Source organism: Martes martes (genome assembly GCF_963455335.1).
Source record: "Martes martes genome assembly, chromosome: 7".
Classification (NCBI taxonomy): domain Eukaryota; kingdom Metazoa; phylum Chordata; class Mammalia; order Carnivora; family Mustelidae; genus Martes; species Martes martes.
The window spans coordinates 35,185,446-35,203,890 of NC_137894.1; the positions used below are offsets into that span (position 1 = coordinate 35,185,446).

The 18,445-nt window shown below is 45.9% G+C and overlaps 1 protein-coding gene across 2 annotated transcripts in view; it reads left to right on the forward strand.

The window, feature by feature from the left end:
- Positions 1-18,445, forward strand: part of THSD4 (thrombospondin type 1 domain containing 4) — a gene marked incomplete at its 5' end in the record, with an annotated part of 544,049 nt that overhangs the window by 509,877 nt on the left and 15,727 nt on the right. For both annotated transcript variants that reach the window (XM_080808167.1, XM_080808168.1), the window contains 4 exons: positions 5,152-5,281; positions 6,177-6,381; positions 6,962-7,135; positions 15,795-15,968. In XM_080808167.1, the coding sequence (XP_080664293.1) occupies positions 5,152-5,281; positions 6,177-6,381; positions 6,962-7,135; positions 15,795-15,968 (683 nt within the window). The remainder of the gene's footprint in view (positions 1-5,151; positions 5,282-6,176; positions 6,382-6,961; positions 7,136-15,794; positions 15,969-18,445) is intronic.

Genomic DNA, 18,445 nt, shown 5'->3' on the forward strand with positions numbered 1-18,445 from the left:
CCATCAGCTACAACCCTGGGGAGGCAGCCTGCGGCCCAGCCATACCAGCTCCACGGACTCCTAGCAGGAAGGGAGACCACCCACCGGACACACGAGAGGGAGCAAAGGGTGTCTCTCCAAACAAAAGAAAAGAGTTACAGGATTTGGGAGAAGGGCGGACGGAGTTGAGGTGGTATTTAAAGAAAGCCGGGCTTTGACAGGCTCAAAGCAAAGCAAGGCTGTGGGCACAGGGGTCAGTACCAATATGAGTCTGAACTGTGGGGTGCATCCGGGGCCCTATTTCCTTGGAAACTCCAAAGTTAAGGTAGGCGTGGAATGTGGTGTCCAGAAGGCCCCTATTGAACGTCTGGCACCCGGCTTGGAAATCGAGGCTGTTTCTGAGTTTCAAGGTGCCGTAGCCCCTCAGGGCAAGGATCTGTCTGTGACCACCGGGGACTATGATGCATGGTAATCGCCTCCTATTTGTAAGGAAGTCCTATTTGTGACCCTAAAACCCCTGTCCTTCGAGGGGAGGTGGCCACGGAAATGGGAAGGCCATATCCCAAGAAGGTCCTGCTGCCAAGAAACTGTGATACACTGAGAATATTGGTTTGGGGATTTTTTTTTTCTTTCTTTCAAGAGACATGTACCCAAGGGTACAAGATTTGGGAGCTCTAACATAATTTGCACCTGGGAACTTTTCACAACCGCCTCTAAAGCCTTTATCTTTTTCCCAAGAGCGTTGGCTTAGTGGCTTTTGAGAAGAGAATTGAGGTGTTTGGTTCTTCGTCGGGGCTGGGGTGTCTCCTGCCTGGACCCCCAGCCGGTTCCGTGATGACAGAGAAGTGGAGCGCTGATTTCTGGAGCTGACACCGTGCAGATATTCGTGGGCTTTTGCTTAATCCGTGTGCAAAGAATGTGGCCTGGAGATTCATGGGCCTAACCCCTTTTTTAAGCTTCAGCAGGGAAAATGAAATGCCCATAGAATGTGTCCGAACAGAGGCAGGAAGCTAACCCTAAATTACACAAGAAGGCCCAAATCTTTTCGGTCAGGATCCATCCCTGGAACTGCAGAGGGGAGTAGGGTGAAACCCAGCTGACACAGGGCCCCGGGGTCCAAATGTGGGATTACTGAAGTTTCCCACCATGGAGTTAGCGGTGCGACGCCCACCGGAGGCACCAGACAGCTTTGTGCTAGGTACACATAAGGGAAAGTCATAAAAAGAAGAAAAATTGCCATCCTGTGGTTTTGTATCAAGGAAGGCAGATGTGTCGAAGATGCTCTTCCTGGCCCAGCCTTTCCAGTTGGGTGAGGTGTCGCCGCGTCCGGGCACTGTCGGGTAGCACCTCGTGGACTTCAATAGAAAAAGGACGAAGACATGTGCCGTTGCCCTCTCACCCTTCATGCTGCACACACGGCCCTGCGTTCACCAAATAGACACCACATAGCCCGGTGGTCATTCAACGGGTCATTCAAGGCATGATGGAGGGACCCCATTTCCAAAGATTCTGGTTATCTTTCCCCCAGCCAACCCCAACCTGTGGGATCCACACTGAGCCAAACACCAGCCTCCCTTACTCTATTCCTTGGTACAGAGCCAGCAAACTGCTTACACCCCCCGATGTAGCTCAGGTGCATCTCCTCCGTGAAGCCCTTCCTGATTCTGCAAGGCACAGGGGGGCACTTGCCCCATGGGACGGCACAGCAACTTGGGCCACATTCTTGCCCCAGCTCCGCGTGGCCTAGCTGTCTCCTCTCGTGGACACCTCGCATCGGCTGCCCCTGGGATCGTAGCCAGCCCACAAGGAGATGCTCCTCAAGTGTTTCTTGAACTGATGAATATATTGTCAAATGAGGGGTATCCAGCTATTAGAAAAGGTGTAAGAGTGGTTTTTACATCATTGCATCCTGGATAAGCAAGGCGGTTACTGCCTTACTATGTTTTATCCGTAGCTTGAAGAATGTGGATTTATGTACTCACAGCTGAAGAGTCTTTTTCTGGACATTTCCATATGATTTGGTTTAATGTTCTTAATATAGTCTTTCTCCTTTGCCCTGTGGACACACACACACACACACACACACACACACAGTGTCTTCCCCCAGCCCTCCCTTCTCTCGTACCCCTAGCCCCTTGCTCTTCCGCTGGACAAATGGCAGCAGCCCACGGATGCCCCTCCTTCGCTCCCTGTAGGGTTTGCTCCCAGCAGCGATGGCTGGATTGCAGGGCAGATGGGGCAGTATGGACGCGCCCTTGTTCAGATCAACAGTAGTGACAAATGTACCAGGACCACGCCCTTCCGAGCCCCCTGGTTCCATCTTGCTCTTGTATGCACAACCCACACCCACGCCCCTTGTGACCTCACCATTCGTCCCCACACAGATCTTCTCCCGACCTTCCTGGTGGAGCCCCCCAGACTACATGTCTCCATGCCTCTCAAGGAAAACCCCCCTTTCAGTATCACTGTCGCAGAAAGCGTTCCTGCCACCGGCAGTCCAGAGTGGCTCATACTCCATCCAGCCGTTGCCCAGACCTCTGTCTGGTCAAACACTTACCTTGGCTCAGTTGACTTCTGGAGTTCCAAGACTCCGATGATTTCATTTTATTCTTGCTCCATACTTCGTCCCTCTCTCCACAGTGCCACACCAACCTCTCTGAGGTGTCCTCCAGACTCACTGACTTGCCTCCTTTAATATCTGCAGATTACCTGCGGTCCCATTCCCTCCTCCAGGATAACATACCTCTGTTCTCATCAACACTCACAACATAAAACCCAACTAAAATGATCCCAGATTTTTCCTGCCGCTCGAAGCCCGGCCAGCACCTGACCTCACCAACCCCAATCTCACTTGCCAGCAATGAGAGGTGGAATAGAATGGCGTGCTGTACAATGAAGAGATGGCCAGGTACCATTTGAGTGACAGTCTCCCTCTCTGCAGAAATCAAAATTGACCCAAAGAAAGAAACCACCATGGTCACTGGAGTCAAGAATTATAGTTCTGGTGTTCTCACACCAACAGAGAGCGAGCCACTGAATTTACGTCCTTGGCTGAACACTGGACCTGGACCGTGGTGGACAAGTGTAGTGTAAAGGCAGTTAAGGATGAGGAAGGTCCGTGGCCATGTGCAAACAGCCCTGAGCAGGACCCATCTCTCCAAGGCACAGAGCATTCCTATGGCATCCTGTATCCTTTTGGCTAAAGATTCTAAATTGCCCCCTCATTCGAGTGCCATAGGGTCGGAGTAGTAACTTTTGCTTTCCAGTCTGCAAACTTGACAGCTAAAAAATTAAACCCACAGGGTGTGAAGGGATAAATAATAATATTTTTACTTAATCCCTTAATAACTGGGTCCCAAATGGGTAACTCACAAGGTGTGAATGGAATCTTATTCATCTTTGTAAGTGCTTAATGTTTGTGGAATTTAATTTTAAAAATCTCTTCATGGAAGCAGATATGTCACTGGACAAAATTTAATTCCATAGAAGTTTCTGTCTCTTATTAATTTTACACTTTTTTTTTTACCCAGCCAATAGTTATACTTCATTAGAACATTATTTTTTAAATGATGGTCTCAAAGTTGTAGCTACATTATGAATTTTTACTGTCAGAGTCATTTTGAAACAAATGATCAGTTTAGATTCAGAACTGTTTTCCAATTTGTACGGTTTCTTACGGGAACCGCCCTCTGGCTCAGGGGTCACACAAGCTCAGCTTCCACAAGCAATGACACGCTTTTCATGGACGATGAAATATGGAGATGTTTATGTGAAAAGTTATCCCTCCCGTTACAATTAAACTATCTTAACTTGGAAGTTCAGAAACCCCAAACGCCAGGCCAATTAGCAACAGAGCTAAGACAGAACTGTAGAGTAAGTGATCGTGTTCTGCCCAGAAAGAATTGGGTAGTGGCCTAGACTGGGGGCCGGCGGGGTGGGAGGTGGACAGACAATTATTTGTGGAAAAACATATTTTTCAGGCAGTTCTATGGCCTGTTCCCTGGGTTACCTTTCTCACTTTGTACACATCCGTTAGCAATACCCCATGATACCACCAGAGGGCAGCAGAGAGAGAGAGCGAGGCAGGCAGAATTGTCCGCTTTTTGGGGGGAGGGGGGTCAAGCTAGAGATTCCATTTAATGGATTCTGACTTTTTCTCCAAAATACATTGATCACTGGGTGGAACACTACATCAAAAACTAATGATGTACTGTATGGTGGCTAACATAACATAATAAAAAAATACATTTATTCATATTAAGCCAGTGAAACTCAGTTATGTATTTAAAACAAAACAAAACAAAACAACAACCCCGAGGCAGTTAGTATATTTTACAAAGTAATATAAACAAATATTAGACCTCTGATAAATATCCATTCTGTATTTTTATTGAGTGGCTGTTACTCTGCTAGGTACTGGGATTATAGCCATGAACAAGAATTAGTTCTGCCCCTGAGAAGCTTTCTGTCTCATGGGAAGCAGACATCTACTTAAATAACTGAAAATACCATTGGATCAGTACTTTATTAGGGGAATGGGTAAAATGCTTTATAGTGTAGGGCGAAGCCAGCTGCTCTCCTAACCGGGCCTGCATCTCCTTACTTCTCTGCTTAAGCCTGACTCTCACACTTTCCAGGCACATGCAGGCCAGTGTGTTGGGCACTTTTGTTCCTGTTCAGCCGCCTGGACAGCCCCCTCCCTCCAAGACACACATGCGCATGGCAACCCAAACTCCGCTCTTCTCTAGGATCCAGCTAGACCCTCTAGGACCCTTTCTCTGTGATGTCTCCAGAACATCTCCGAACAGTTATTACTTGTGGTCATTTTATAATCACTCTCCTGCCTCATGGTATCTTGAACTGTTAGGAAAATCGCATCTGCCTTTAGCACATTCCACCTGTGTCCGCAAAGAGATGATAAGCTCTTGGAGGGCAGTAACTCTTCCTACTCTTGTTTGCACCCACAGTGCCTGGCACAGCCCTTGTGCGGGAGGTGTGTGTAAATGCATGAACGAAGGAGGAGTGTGTGTGTGCGTGTGTGCGTGCGTGTGTGTGCATGCTCTCTTCCTGCAGCTTCTCTTTATCGGTACCCGGATCTCTGTGCACCTGCACCCTGAGCCCGACACTCGACTGTGTGGGTCTGTCCTTGACAAGTTCTCCTTGCCCTTGCAGGATCGCAGTTCCCTATTTTTCGCTGTGTACACAGAAACACCCACGAAGAGGTTCCTGAGGGCTACTGCGACTCCAGCATGAAGCCTACGCCTGAGGAGGAGCCCTGCAACCTCTTCCCTTGCCCAGCCTTGTAAGATGCGGAGGTCGCCTGTTACTGGGTCACTTCTGGGGGCTTGTGCATAAGACCTTAGAAGCAGACATAAAATCTGTCTACATCTGATTTAGAGCCATGAGACTCGGTCTGTTCAGCAAGGGCACCTGTCTGGGGGTGAATGCGGAAGCTTGTAGCCTTTAGCAGTGAGCACACACCTGTGGTCATTTGGAGCAATTACGTGCAAGCTTGGTGGGGAAAGCAAAGAGGGAAGCAGAGAATTACAGTCGGTCGTGGTCGGTGTTGTAGGTGAGCTGTGAGCAGAGAGAAGGAGGAGAGTCGCAAGTCCGTGGGCAAGAAGTCGGGAAAAGTATCTCAGGACAGGTTTGGGGTGGTTACTGAATGATGAAGAGGACACTTCCAGAAGAACAAGGAGATGGGGTCTCCACATAATTTTCAAAGTAATAGAAACATTCTCCTATGTATTGAGCATGTGCTGATGTCTTATGTACCTAAGAGACAAAGCAGGGTGACAGGGGAGCATCGTGAAACTGACGAGGAAGTAGCTCCTGAGAAGTCAAGAACTCTGGAGAAGATCCCTAAGATCCAACGTGGGTTAATGTTCTATAGGGGGATGCTAAAACTACCATTTGGAGTTTGGGGAGGGGGGTTAGATAAAAATCATTTGCACCTTCTCAGTTTTCTTTAATTTTCTAAAACCGGGCTGTCACCACCGGTAAAGAGCTTGTGGACAGAGTTACATTGCTTCACAGGGTCCGACGGTTAAGCTGTGCTCTGGGGTGAGGGCCACCCGTAATGGTGCTAATGGTTCTGTGCGGTTTGGCTCTCGGGGTGGTGCGGGCTCTCAGGGCTGTGCGCTCTTCCCCGGCTGAAGGTGATCTGGCCTTCTCACGTTCTCTTATTCCTGAGCTAGCTGGGACATCGGAGAGTGGTCTGAATGCAGCAAAACCTGCGGCCTGGGCATGCAGCACCGCCAGGTCCTGTGCCGCCAGGTGTACGCCAACCGCAGCCTGACGGTGCAGCCGTACCGCTGCCAGCACCTGGAGAAGCCCGAGACCACCAGCACCTGCCAGCTCAAGATCTGCAGCGAGTGGCAGATCCGGACAGACTGGACCTCGGTAGGCGGGGAGGGCAGCCTGGTCTGGAGGTCCCGCTCCCAGCCATTCCCCCCCACCCACTGCCGTCATCCCCACCCCACCAAAGGCCCCACTCAGGGACAGCCCTGAGGTTTCCTAGAGGGAACCCCTCCTGGGGAGTTATGGAAGGACTGTCTAGCAAACCATAGGATGCAACCAACAGCACGCTAGAGTTAAGGCCAGTGTGCCCCAGTCCTCCACAGCCGACTTCCAGGGTGAGCCCATGGGAGTCACGTGCATACGGGGGTTACCTGTCTCCCGTGTCATGAGACGTCTGCTCCTTCCAGTCTCATACCCGGGTTTCACAGGTGACAGAACGGAGGTCCAGAGCCGCAGAGTAGGCGGGACATCCAAGTCGGTCTCAGAGAAGCGGCGGTGAGGTTTTCAGGGCTGGGAGGCTCCCCAGGGGGCCCTGCATTGCAGGGGCCTTGGGGCCACCCAGGGAGTCTCTCCGCGGTCATCATCTGCTCAGGTGGCAGGTGACAAGGATGAGGGCACCAGGGCTGGGGAGGCCCCCGGAGGTCAAGCTGCCCATCCCACTGACATATCCCTGCTGTTGTAGTGCTCAGTGCCCTGTGGAGTGGGACAGAGGACCCGAGATGTGAAGTGTGTGAGCAACATCGGGGACGTGGTGGACGACGAGGAATGCAACATGAAGCTCCGGCCCAATGACATTGAGAACTGCGACATGGGGCCCTGTGCCAAGAGCTGGTTCCTCACCGAGTGGAGTGAACGGGTGAGCTGCGGGCGGGCAGAGTGGGCTTCCTACAGTGGCGACCCAGGGCTGCGGCGCCCGTGGGCGGGGCCTGCACGTCCCAGGTGCACCAGCCCCACGAAGATGAGTCCCTCGCTGAGCATCCCAAGGCTTGGGGGAAAAGGCTTTCTCTCCTTACACAAAGACCGAAGGGGTGCAAGGGTGAGCGGTGGGCCTGAAAGAATTAGTTCTCCTTCGCGCTGCACATGAGCATTAGTGAAATCCTGAATAAGGTGAACAGTTACTCGCGCGTCTCGTACGTTGTGTGAGCTCCTGGCATATAAAAGGCACTCGGTCAATGGCAGGCCCCTTCCCTCCTTCTTGCGAACTCAACACAGTTCACGGACTGCCCCCCTTCCCCAGTAACCTGGCTTTCCTTGCGGTCCCTGGGGGCAGGTGTCAAAGATGAAGTCTGAGGCATGTATAGTTAACTGTGTGCAAGGGAAAGCGGAAGAGATAGAGTTCATCTGTCAAAGACAAAACTAGGGGCGCCTGGTTGGCTCAGTCGGTTAAGCATCTGACTCTTGATTTCGGCCCAGGTCGCGATCTCAGGGTCGTGAGATCAGCCCCATGCGGTGCTCCCCTGGGCATGGAGCCTACTTGAGATTCTCTCTCTCTCCCTCCTCCTCTGCCCCCACCCCCTTCATCACTCACATGCGTGCATGTGCATACTCGCTGTTTTAAAAAAAGAAAAATGACAAAAATAGGATTTATAGGGATTCTGGAGTTGGGTCATGGTGATGGTTACACAACAGTGTAGATGTAATCAATTTCACTGAAATATACACTTAAAATGATTACAATGTAAATTTTATGTTACATGTATTTTACCACAATAAAACAAAGGTTTAGGGAAAAGTGCTAAGCAGAATTACAGAGCATACCTTAGGGTGGGGAAGACAGAGGGGGAAGGAGATAATGAGCTTTGCCTTCCTTTTCTTATGGAAGCTACTGACTGATGGACTGGCAGTGGGAGGGGCCATCTAGGGATTCCTGGCAGGGCAGCAGACTGGCCCCCACACCAAGGGTGTCTGGGTTTCTTGATTCTCTAGAGCCTTTGCGGGTTGAACTGGGGTGGAGACAGGACTGGCTGTCTGTGTCCTTAGTGCCTTCCTCTCAGCTGGGCCAGGTGGGCCCCGTTTCCCTCATTGGAATTCCTCACCATGCTCCCAAACTGTAGTGTGCCTACAGGTCACCTGGGAACCCCCATGGGGGTGCTGAGTCTGAGTCCCCACTGGGAGGTGGGCCCAGGAATCTGCCTTCCTAACAGGCTCCCAGGGGGCGCGGAGGCTGCTAGGCCAAGGGTAAGAGGGGACCAGGCTAGTTCCTAGAGTGTTAGGAAACACTGAGCTCGGGAGCCTCCTCTCCCCGCGGCATCATGGGAAGGACAGGGCCATGTCTCAAGTTCAGAGGGGGGAAGCTTCCTGCGTCGCCAGCCCTCCGTGTGGGTGGATTCCTGGGCCAGCATCCCTCCGACTGGTGAGCGCCCACCATGGCGCGGTCGTCCAGTATTCTGAGCATCATCCTGCAAATGCTCATAGGGGTTTCTGTCCCATCCAGCGCTAAGACACCCCTTAATTTCATCACCATCATCACAGTAACACTCCACCTCAGCAGGGGGAGTGGTGGAGGAACAGCCTTCACCCCGCATGCAGAGATCATCCTGGAGATTTTTATGAGTGATGGATCTGCTGTGGATTCCGGACACCTTGTGGCTTCCAGCCACGGCCCCTTCGCCCCCAGAGGGTTTCCAGATAGAGAGCCCCTATGTAAACACTGAACTCTAAGGACAAGCAGCGAATTGGTCCCCTGTCCCAGGAATGAGCTGAAATGGGCAAATTAGCCCTGGGGACAGGGGGGTGGGGGGGTGGGGAGGTGGAGGGGTGGGGATTAGCCCTCAGGAAGGCATTGACTCAAAGGAAGCAGATGGAGGGTAGGTGCTCATGGAAAGGTGTCCACGGATTCAGACTTGGGCACCGGAGGTGGAATCCAGCAGGGCCCACCCCCATTCTGTCTGCACATCTCCTCTCCCCCACTCCAAGCCTCCCAGCAGCACACACCTCAGCTCCTGGCAGGCAAGCAGTCCCGGGAGGCCATCTAGAAGCCACTGTGGTCAGTCTCCTGCCAGCATGAGGAGCCCTCTGCAGAGTCCCTGACTCAGCCCAGCTCTTTCCCAGAAATTTGCAGGTTGAGGCCGTTGCCCACGGTGGCCAGAGGGTTCCTTTGGCATGGGACCAAAATGTGTCTTAACTCCCACTCCGGTCGTGTAGAACATGGGTGTTCCTCCTCACCCTGCAGCCCTACAGGTATTTCGAGACCTCTTCCCCCTCTTTTCCCAAAAATTCCTAGGTCCTTCAACTAATTCTTTTGTTTCTGGATTTCTAGCTATCCCCAAATGCATTTGGGTTTACAGTAAACTCCGTGAAGTTAGTGTGCAAACGAATAAAGAGAATGATGCCAGGCTTCCATTTTTCTACTGGGAAGACTCTTTGTACAATAATTTTGGACAAAAATTATTTTTGTCAGATATACATAAGACCTTAAGCTAAAATGTCTGTGTCCTATAATATGAAAGTTTGTGATACAAACACAGAATTTATAATACCAGTTTAAGTTATGAAACAAAAGGAACAAGATCATTTGAAGTCTAGAACACTTAAACTCTTTTAATCCTTAATATAGTATATGAACTCTCATAAAGAACATGCAGAGCTTAAGGTAATAATTTCTTCCATGAATATTCAATGACTCGTATGTCCAAGTAGACTGAAGCTTGGAAATTTTTCTAAAGGTTCACATTCACTAGAGGAAGTGGAGGTTTTAGAATGCTCGTGTAAAGGTTAAAATAGCTGAAATTATTTTCTCAGTAAATGCTTCCTCACCTTCATCAATCATTATTCTAAAATATAAAGAAAATTATTTATATAACACAAACAATATAATCAATAAAAAGCTATATACAAAGACAGGCAATGCAAGACAACTGAGTTTATAATACATCTCAAATATTTCATCTTAAATATTTAATCATAGTTTCTATATGACTACACACTTAATAATTTATCTTTACTTAACAAAATAGTAAAAATGCCATTTCAACTATTTTTTTTAAAGATTTTATTTATTTATTTGACAGAGAGAGATCACAAGTAGGCAGAGAGGCAGGCAGAGAGAGAGAGAAGGAAGCAGGCTCCCTGCTGAGCAGAGAGCCCGATGTGGGACTCGATCCCAGGACCCTGAGATCATGACCTGAGCGGAAGGCAGAGGCTTAACCCACTGAGCCACCCAGGCGCCCCGCCATTTCTACTTTTTAATGGGTATTTGCAAACATTTTCTCTCAAATAATTTTTTTACTTAAGTAATACTTATTTCCAGTTAAAGACCTAATGTAGTTATGGATTAAAAATAATGTTCATTTTTTTTCTGGTCATAAAGTAACACATACTGCTATTTTAAAAATCAGAAAAGCATACCTATAATCTCTTCACTAGCAGATAATAATTTAAAATTTTTAAGCTATGTTGTCAAGCTTTTTTCTACTCATACATACTTTACATATATAGCTTTTTTGTCCTCATACATACGTAAAAGATACAAATCATAATACTATATATGTATAATTTAGTGACCTTCCTTTTTCACATATGATTAATTATACAAATGTTAGTGGCATTAAAAACCTTTAGAGCATGAATTTTAATCTGACTAAGCTATTGTTTGTCTACTATAACTGATCAACCCCTATTCTTTATTTCCTCTCCAACAAATACTTGTAAATTTCCCTTTAATGTAAATTTGCTTTACATTTTAACATAAGTACTTGCTGAATCTAACCCTTGTCTTAAAATTCTAAATAGAGAAAAGATGAGCCTTTTATTCTTCTGTTTAAAGAACTTCATTGCTCTTTTTTGGAAAGATGTTTTAAGCCATATCAGTTTAGTGCTCTGATGTGAATAAGTAGGTAATTTTGCTTTATTGGCCCCCAGAACACCATGTTATTCCTGAATGTTCATGCCTGGAGAAGATGAGTGGGAAGGAGGCGTGGGTGGTTTTCAGGAAGGTGCACTGGCTTTGGCAACGCTTCCCCTAGGACTTTTCTTATTACTCTGCGAGCAAGCTGATCTCTGACCCTCAGTTTCCTCATTGGTAACATTGCTGAGTGAGCATTATGGGATAACATACTTGAACCATGACCTGGTTGAGGCTGGTGCTCGGGGGTCACCTTGGAGTCACCACATAGCCCTGGGAATGACCAGCTGGTGGCAGTCTTTCATACGCAAGTAGCGGCTTTGCATAAAATCAACCTTGGTTGTTTTTTTGGTTTTTTTTTAAGATTTTATTTATTTATTTGACAGCGAGAAATCACAAGCAGTCAGAGAGGCAAAGAGAGACAGGGAGAAGCAGGCTCCCCGCTGATCAGAGAGCCCGATGCAGGGCTCGATCCCAGAACCCTGAGATCATGACCTGAGCCGAAGGCAGAGGTTTACCCACTGAGCCACCCAGGTGCCCCTAAAATCAACCTTGTTAAGCTTTAGCTGAGCTCTGCTATTTTTTTTTTTTTTGCAATGGCAATAAACACGTATTAAGCACCTAGTAATGCCATGCATGAGTGAGATACACCCTCCATGTAATGAGCTCAAGGGGGAGAGATTAAAGAAAATGTGATTGAAGTGCACGAACACTTAAGGATCCAGAATACATCCTATTGCCCAATTTAAAATCAAACTAATTAATCTCTACTTAATTAAATTGAACGTGTAAACTCAAACCTGGATCTTCTCTTAAACTTCCAGGGCTGTGTAGTTTTCTGACTCAATGACTCATCATAAACACGTCTTTGCAGCCACCTTAAATTGAGGGCAGGCCTTAGCAGACATGGGCATTATATACTTTTTAGTTCTGTAGATCAATGTCAGGTTTAAACACACAGGCAATATTTAATCACAACAGACAAAAAAAAAAAAAAAAACACTTAGTCCACCAGCCTCAATTTTGTAACACCTAATATCTAAGGATGTTTTCCAAGAGAAGAAAATAAGACATTGAGCTTTTTGTTACTTAATTATGGAAGATGATACGTGAACCTGAAATTCAGGAAGAGCCATTAGAGCCTTGTAGTCAGTCCCTCCAGGGCTGATTGGGCCAAATTTTGCATTCAGCTGTCACTGGAGCGAGAAGACAATCCTCAAGACACTGTTGCTTAGAAATTTCATGCGTTTCTGTGATTTGTCAGCCCAGGAGTTCAGCTAGGAGTCAGGTCCTTTCCTGACTACCAAGCGGGTTTGGTCCCTTTCTCAGGCATGTCCTTAAGGGACAGTGAATGGGTGTGTTTCAGTGCCTGGCTTCAGAGGGTGGTCCCTGCTGCCCAGCAGGGGCCCATAGTTCCCCTCATTCCTGCTGGGAGGCTTCCAAGCCAGGGCCGGTGTGGGGAACTACTTCCAAGTTGAAATGCCTTGTGCTTTTTGCTGATAGTCATGTAATAAAGAGAAGTCTGTCGGTAGGGTTCATCCCCATAGTGTTCTCTCATTGGGCACTTGGCTTGGTCCTTAACATTCTTCTTTTATATGAAGCACATGGGGATATGGGGAAATTTTCCCAGATGTCAGGACATTGCTTGGTTTGGAAAGCAGAAATTAAGTTAGCCAAATGGAAATTACAGGGAAAGAAATATTCTTAGGGTTTGAAACAAGAAGATAACTTAATTTTCCTTGTGTTCTTCAGGAGGATTTAAATATCTTGAGTGTTTAAAGCTAGGAAAGAGACCACATCATATATGGCTGAAGCAAAAAACCCTTTAGCTTAGAACATTCCAATTAATGTAACAAAGGATTTTGTTGTTGTTGTTGTTGTAAAAAGGACTGACTCCTTGGCTCCCATTCCTAATAACAATGCAGATAGAGTCATGCAAAGGGTTTGTGAGCCTGTGAGGGAGAAGAAAAAAACATTTCCTCTATCCTCTTAAATTCTGTAGTGGGAGCTTGCAAATTAAACTGACAAAAGCAAGATTTACAAGAGAAAAGCCAACACATTTTATGTGATGTTAATTTTTCTGTGTGGCACAGGGAACCTCATAGGAAAGAAGTGAAAATCCCAAAGCAGCAGCTGGGCTTGAACGCCTCTATACCATTTTATCAAAGAGTGATAAATTCTGAAGAAATGACTAGACAAAGGAAAGGGGCTGGGGCTTCTAGGGGCAAAAAAATGTAGGAAAGTGGCTGAGAAATATATGGGGGAACCTAATGGAAGAGAAGGGTTATTTTTGTAAAGTTTATTTCTTTAAACTCATGTTGGCATCAGATCTCCAACACCAATTATAAAAATGTTCTCTTCTTCCTGATACCAGGTGGAAATTTACGCTCTGCTTTTAGGCAGAGAGCAGGAGGGCAGAGAGCCTTTCCTGGATCTGTTGTTTCTCAATTGCCTTCAGTTCAAAATAAGTCAAAGCAGCATATTTTGGGGTGGCATGTTCTAATCCCCTTCGGGCTCTTTGTTCCGGAGAGATTCTTCCCTGAAGAGTCAGGCCCAGCCCAGCAGTAGTCATGGAAATGTTTGCTTGGTCTTCTGGGCTATGATATTACAAGACTAGGTAGCAATGCACAAAAATGAAAATGGAAACTTTGTTAAGGAGACAGAGTTGTATTTTTTTCTTTTCTCAAATTTTATTTTTAAATTATATTGCTTTTGCTTATTTAAAAAAAATAGTCATATTGATAAAAACAAACAAAAAACACTGACTCTGTTTTTAAGGGAATACCCAGCAGAAACCCTTAGAATGGGCTCTAGTTGTTCTCTAAAGGGCCATTTTCAGAGTTGGAACATGCTGGTAACAGAAGAGAAAGGAACAAGGAAGGACCCACGTCTGTTATTTAACTGTTATTCATGGATTTGCTCATGGGTAAGGTGCTGACCTGAGAAGGAAGTAAAGATGATTCAGTAGTCCCTGACTTCACTGAGCCTACTTATATAAAGGAAAAAATAAAGCAGGACATAACTAACTGTAATACATAGGAAGATAGGAGGATGAACAGTGCCCTGAGAATTCTGAGGCTGAAAAGAGTATATTGAATTGGGCAATCAAGGGAGTTTTCACAGAGGAGGTGGCCTTTGAGCTGAGCATTCATGGGTTCCGATGTGTCCTCATGAAGAGGAAGAGTGCTCTGGGCAGATAGAAGGAAAAGCATGGACAAGGCACTGTGAGGGCTTCATGCAATCAGGAAATGGAGCACCCAAGCTCTGTCCAGCGTGAGCTGTGTGGGAAAGAATATTGGGAAGTTAGCCTAGAAGACCAAGGTTGACTGAGGTTGTCTTACAGGAGAGCTTGAATGCCAGATGGGGAGGTCCATGTTGGACTGGGATGGCATCAAAGGGATTTTCAACATGGCACCCCCAGCACCTGGAAGCCCAGCAAATTAGAAAAGGTGGTGAGACTGAGCAACGAGCTGGGACCATAGTCTGGGGGAAGAACATCAGTGGTGCTGGGGACCATGGGCAGAAACAAACAGGACAGGAAAAATGTGGTGAAACCGGAATCTGTGAGACATGAAGGTTGGCTCGATGGCAGAAGCAAGAACTCAAAAGAATGGTCAACTTTTGAATCCTGGTAGAAATCTGAGCACAAGTTGGAAAGCCAAGAGTAGTAATGGGGTTGGTGGTGAGGCGGTGCTGCATTTTTCTACATGGTGAACATGAGGTATCTGGGGAGCACTCCGATAAGAGATCCGGAAAGTTCTGAACAGACAGGAAGAGAAGCAAAATAAGGCAGCATTCCAAAGCATTTCAAGATAGATGGAAAATGCTCTTTCAGACAGATGGAAAAGCTTTGGGGTATGACTCAGGAATATGTTTAGTAGGCCTTGGATAAGGACAGTGTGCTTGCAGGAGAGAAATCACTGGTGGTTACGTGGCTTTAAGTGAAGACCTTGCCTCAGTTTCTCTACCTTAGAGTGGGGATATGTATTTCAAGCCCCCATACCATTTGCTGAGCACCTGCTGTATGCAGACCACATTATTCATTACCTGTAATTCTGCCAGGAATGTGCTCCTATGCCAGCTGTCCAGATGAGCATGCCACAGGTGGAAGGGGCTGGGTCCCTTGCCCCAGGCCACCCAGCTAGTAGGAATATTAACATGGATATGTCTGGTTCCCAGGTCAAGTTCTTTTTCTATAGGAAGCTGTCTGCTAATACTGTCACAGCTGTGGCCTTCAGGGACTGAGACCCCTGCCTTACTATCAGGCAGCAATGTTGAGGTGACAGACGTCACTTCCCCAGCTTCCCCAGAACAGCCCAGACTCAGCTACCAGCAAGTAGACCTATGCCCAAGTGTCCATGCTTTCATTCTTCTGCTGCTGGATCTGTTTTCAAAAGCAAAAGTCAAAACAGGTTGCCTGACAAGTGTAAGCAGATCCATCGCAACAATGGGACAGGATATTTGGAATGAAGACTGTCCTAGAGAAGCTAAGATGGAGGTTTGCCAGACTGATGTCCCATAATGGAATAGACTGTGCATGAAAAATGGTCAGAGACTCCTAGGGGAAATAGTTAGCAGGGAAACAAGATGTTCAGGCCTTCATGTCATTAGAAAGGGGCCCCAGAGCCTGCAGGGGGCCTCCCCGCTAATGCACCCATCTCCTGTCTTACAGTGCTCAGCGGAGTGTGGGGCTGGAGTGCGGACACGCTCCGTGGTGTGCATGACGAACCACATCAGCAGCCTGCCCCTGGAGGGCTGTGGGAACAACCGGCCTGCGGAGGCCACCCCTTGTGACAATGGGCCCTGCACGGGCAAGGTGGAGTGGTTTGCAGGGAGCTGGAGTCAGGTGAGTGGCGGGAGCTGGCTGGGTTCGTCCGTCCCTGGTCAGAGAGCATACATACTGGGGTGGGGGGGTGGGGGGGTCAGGAAACTGGACTCGGTGTACCCCAGGCATCCTGGGTCTGAGTCCCAGTGGTGCTCCCCATGGCCCTGGAGAAGCTGCTTATGCTCTGGAGCCTCTCTCAGTCAGCAGAGTTTCTTGAGCACTTACTATGTGCTCATCTCAGCACCTAGAATATGACAACGAGCAGCACAAATATCCCTGCCCTCAGGGAGTTTATGATCCAGCATGGTTTCTTCCTCTGTAAAAGGCTGTTAATGACCATACTGTGTGAGGTTGTTTTTAGAAGAAATGAAGAAATGTCTATGAAGAATGCAGCATAGTGCCTGACCCAAACACACAATAAATCGTAGCTGCTGTTGCCATTATTGTTGCTAACAAAGCTGGTTTTGTTTGTATTTGAGTGTCAGAAGCCCAAATAGATGTGATCCAGCAATCCTGGTTGTGGGGATATATCCAAAGGAAACAAAACCACTGTCTCAAAGAGGTGCCTGCACTGCCATGTTCATAGCAACATTATTCACAATAGCCAAGGTCTGAAAATAGCCTAAGTGTCTGTTGATAACCTAAGGAAGATGTGGTGTGTATATATGCATTATGTATATATATTGTGTCTATATATAAAATGGAATATATAATAATAGATAATAATTATATATAATAATTTTATATGATATATAACCTATAAAATAATATAATATGTAATAATCATATGTATTTTATAGGTTATATAATTTTACATATTTTATAAAATATATATTAATATATAAAATATATATAAATATATAAATATATATTTTATAAAATGTACAAATATATGATATATAAAATTATGTATTATATATCACATATATAATATATGATTTATATTATATATAATTAAATATAATAATATATAATATGTATACATTATATAAAATATGTATATTGTATATTGTGTATATGTTGTATATAAATACTACATATATAAAATACATATGCACATTATGTATATTATATATTATATTGTATTATATATTTTATTATATATCATATTTATATATACAATGGAATATTATTCAACCATAAAAAGGGAGGAAATCCTGCCCTTTATGACAACATGGATAGATCCAAAGGAACTTATACTAAGTTAAATGGGCCAAACAGTGAAAGACAGATACTGCACGGTATAACTTATATGTGGAATTTGAAAAACAAATGAAACTCAGGGAAATGCAGAATGGCGGTTGCCAGGGTCTGGAGGGGAGTGCATGGGGAGAGGTTGATAAAAGAGTACAGATTTCAGTGATAAGATGAGTACATTCTGAGGATCTAACATATAACACAGTGATACAACTGATCATACTGGGTCCGTGAAATTTGCTAAGAGAGCAGGACGTAAGCATTTTCACATACACACGGAAGAGGCAACTATGTGAGGTGACGGGTGTGTGAATTAAGTTGATTGTGAGAATCCTTTCATAATGCCTATGTACATCAAATCGTCATTTGTACATTTTAAATATATCACAATTTTACTTGGCGATTATAGCTCAATAAAACTGAGGGGGGGAATAGAAGCGGATAGAGGAAAAATTGCGATTGTTCCCCACAAAGAGCAGATCATACAGAATAACTAATAAAATAATGTCATTGATCAACTGATTTTTTTTCCTCAGCATTCCAAAATTGAACACAAACCCCCTAAGAAAATGTGGAAGAGATTCTTCCCTCTTCCTGCCCTGTTATGATCGCTGTTAGTATTTTGAGTTCTTGGGCCCCTTAGCATTTGGCTCTCAGAGCTGACTTGTTCTCCAAGGACTTTCTGGCTGATGGTCATAATTTACACATTATCAGGACCTCTGGCTCCATACAGAATTTGATTTCTTTTAAGTAGCTCTAAAAACAGGCCCTGAAAAAAATAGACTGCCCTGTCCTTGTAAGCTGATACAACCCCCCTTGGAAAGCAATTTGGCAATAAAAGTCAAGAGCCATAAAAATGTTCATTTGCCTTAACCAGTCACTCCACTTCTGGGGATTCATCTTAAGGAAATAATTAAGAGAAGAAAAAAAAACCTTTTTTAACCGAGGTGTTCATGACAGCAGGGCACTGAGGGATATTACAGTGTATCCTGACTCATTAAAATATGATGTAACAACAACAGTGATAATTAGGGAGAGGTAGGAAGTACACACGATCCAGTGGCAAGTGAAAACCAGAACATGAAAATAATATGAACTTTATCTCAGCCCCTTTGAAGAATGGGTTTTTAAGTGAACAACCCGGGGAAATGTTTTCTCCTCAAATTTCCTTGAATGTTTTTATAATACAAACTGTAAAATATAGAAAATTCAAAAAGAAAAAGAATTTAAGTACTCCCAGTGCTACCGGAGTGGATATCAGAGTCAGACATACCTGAGAGCAGGTCCCCACTCTACTTCTT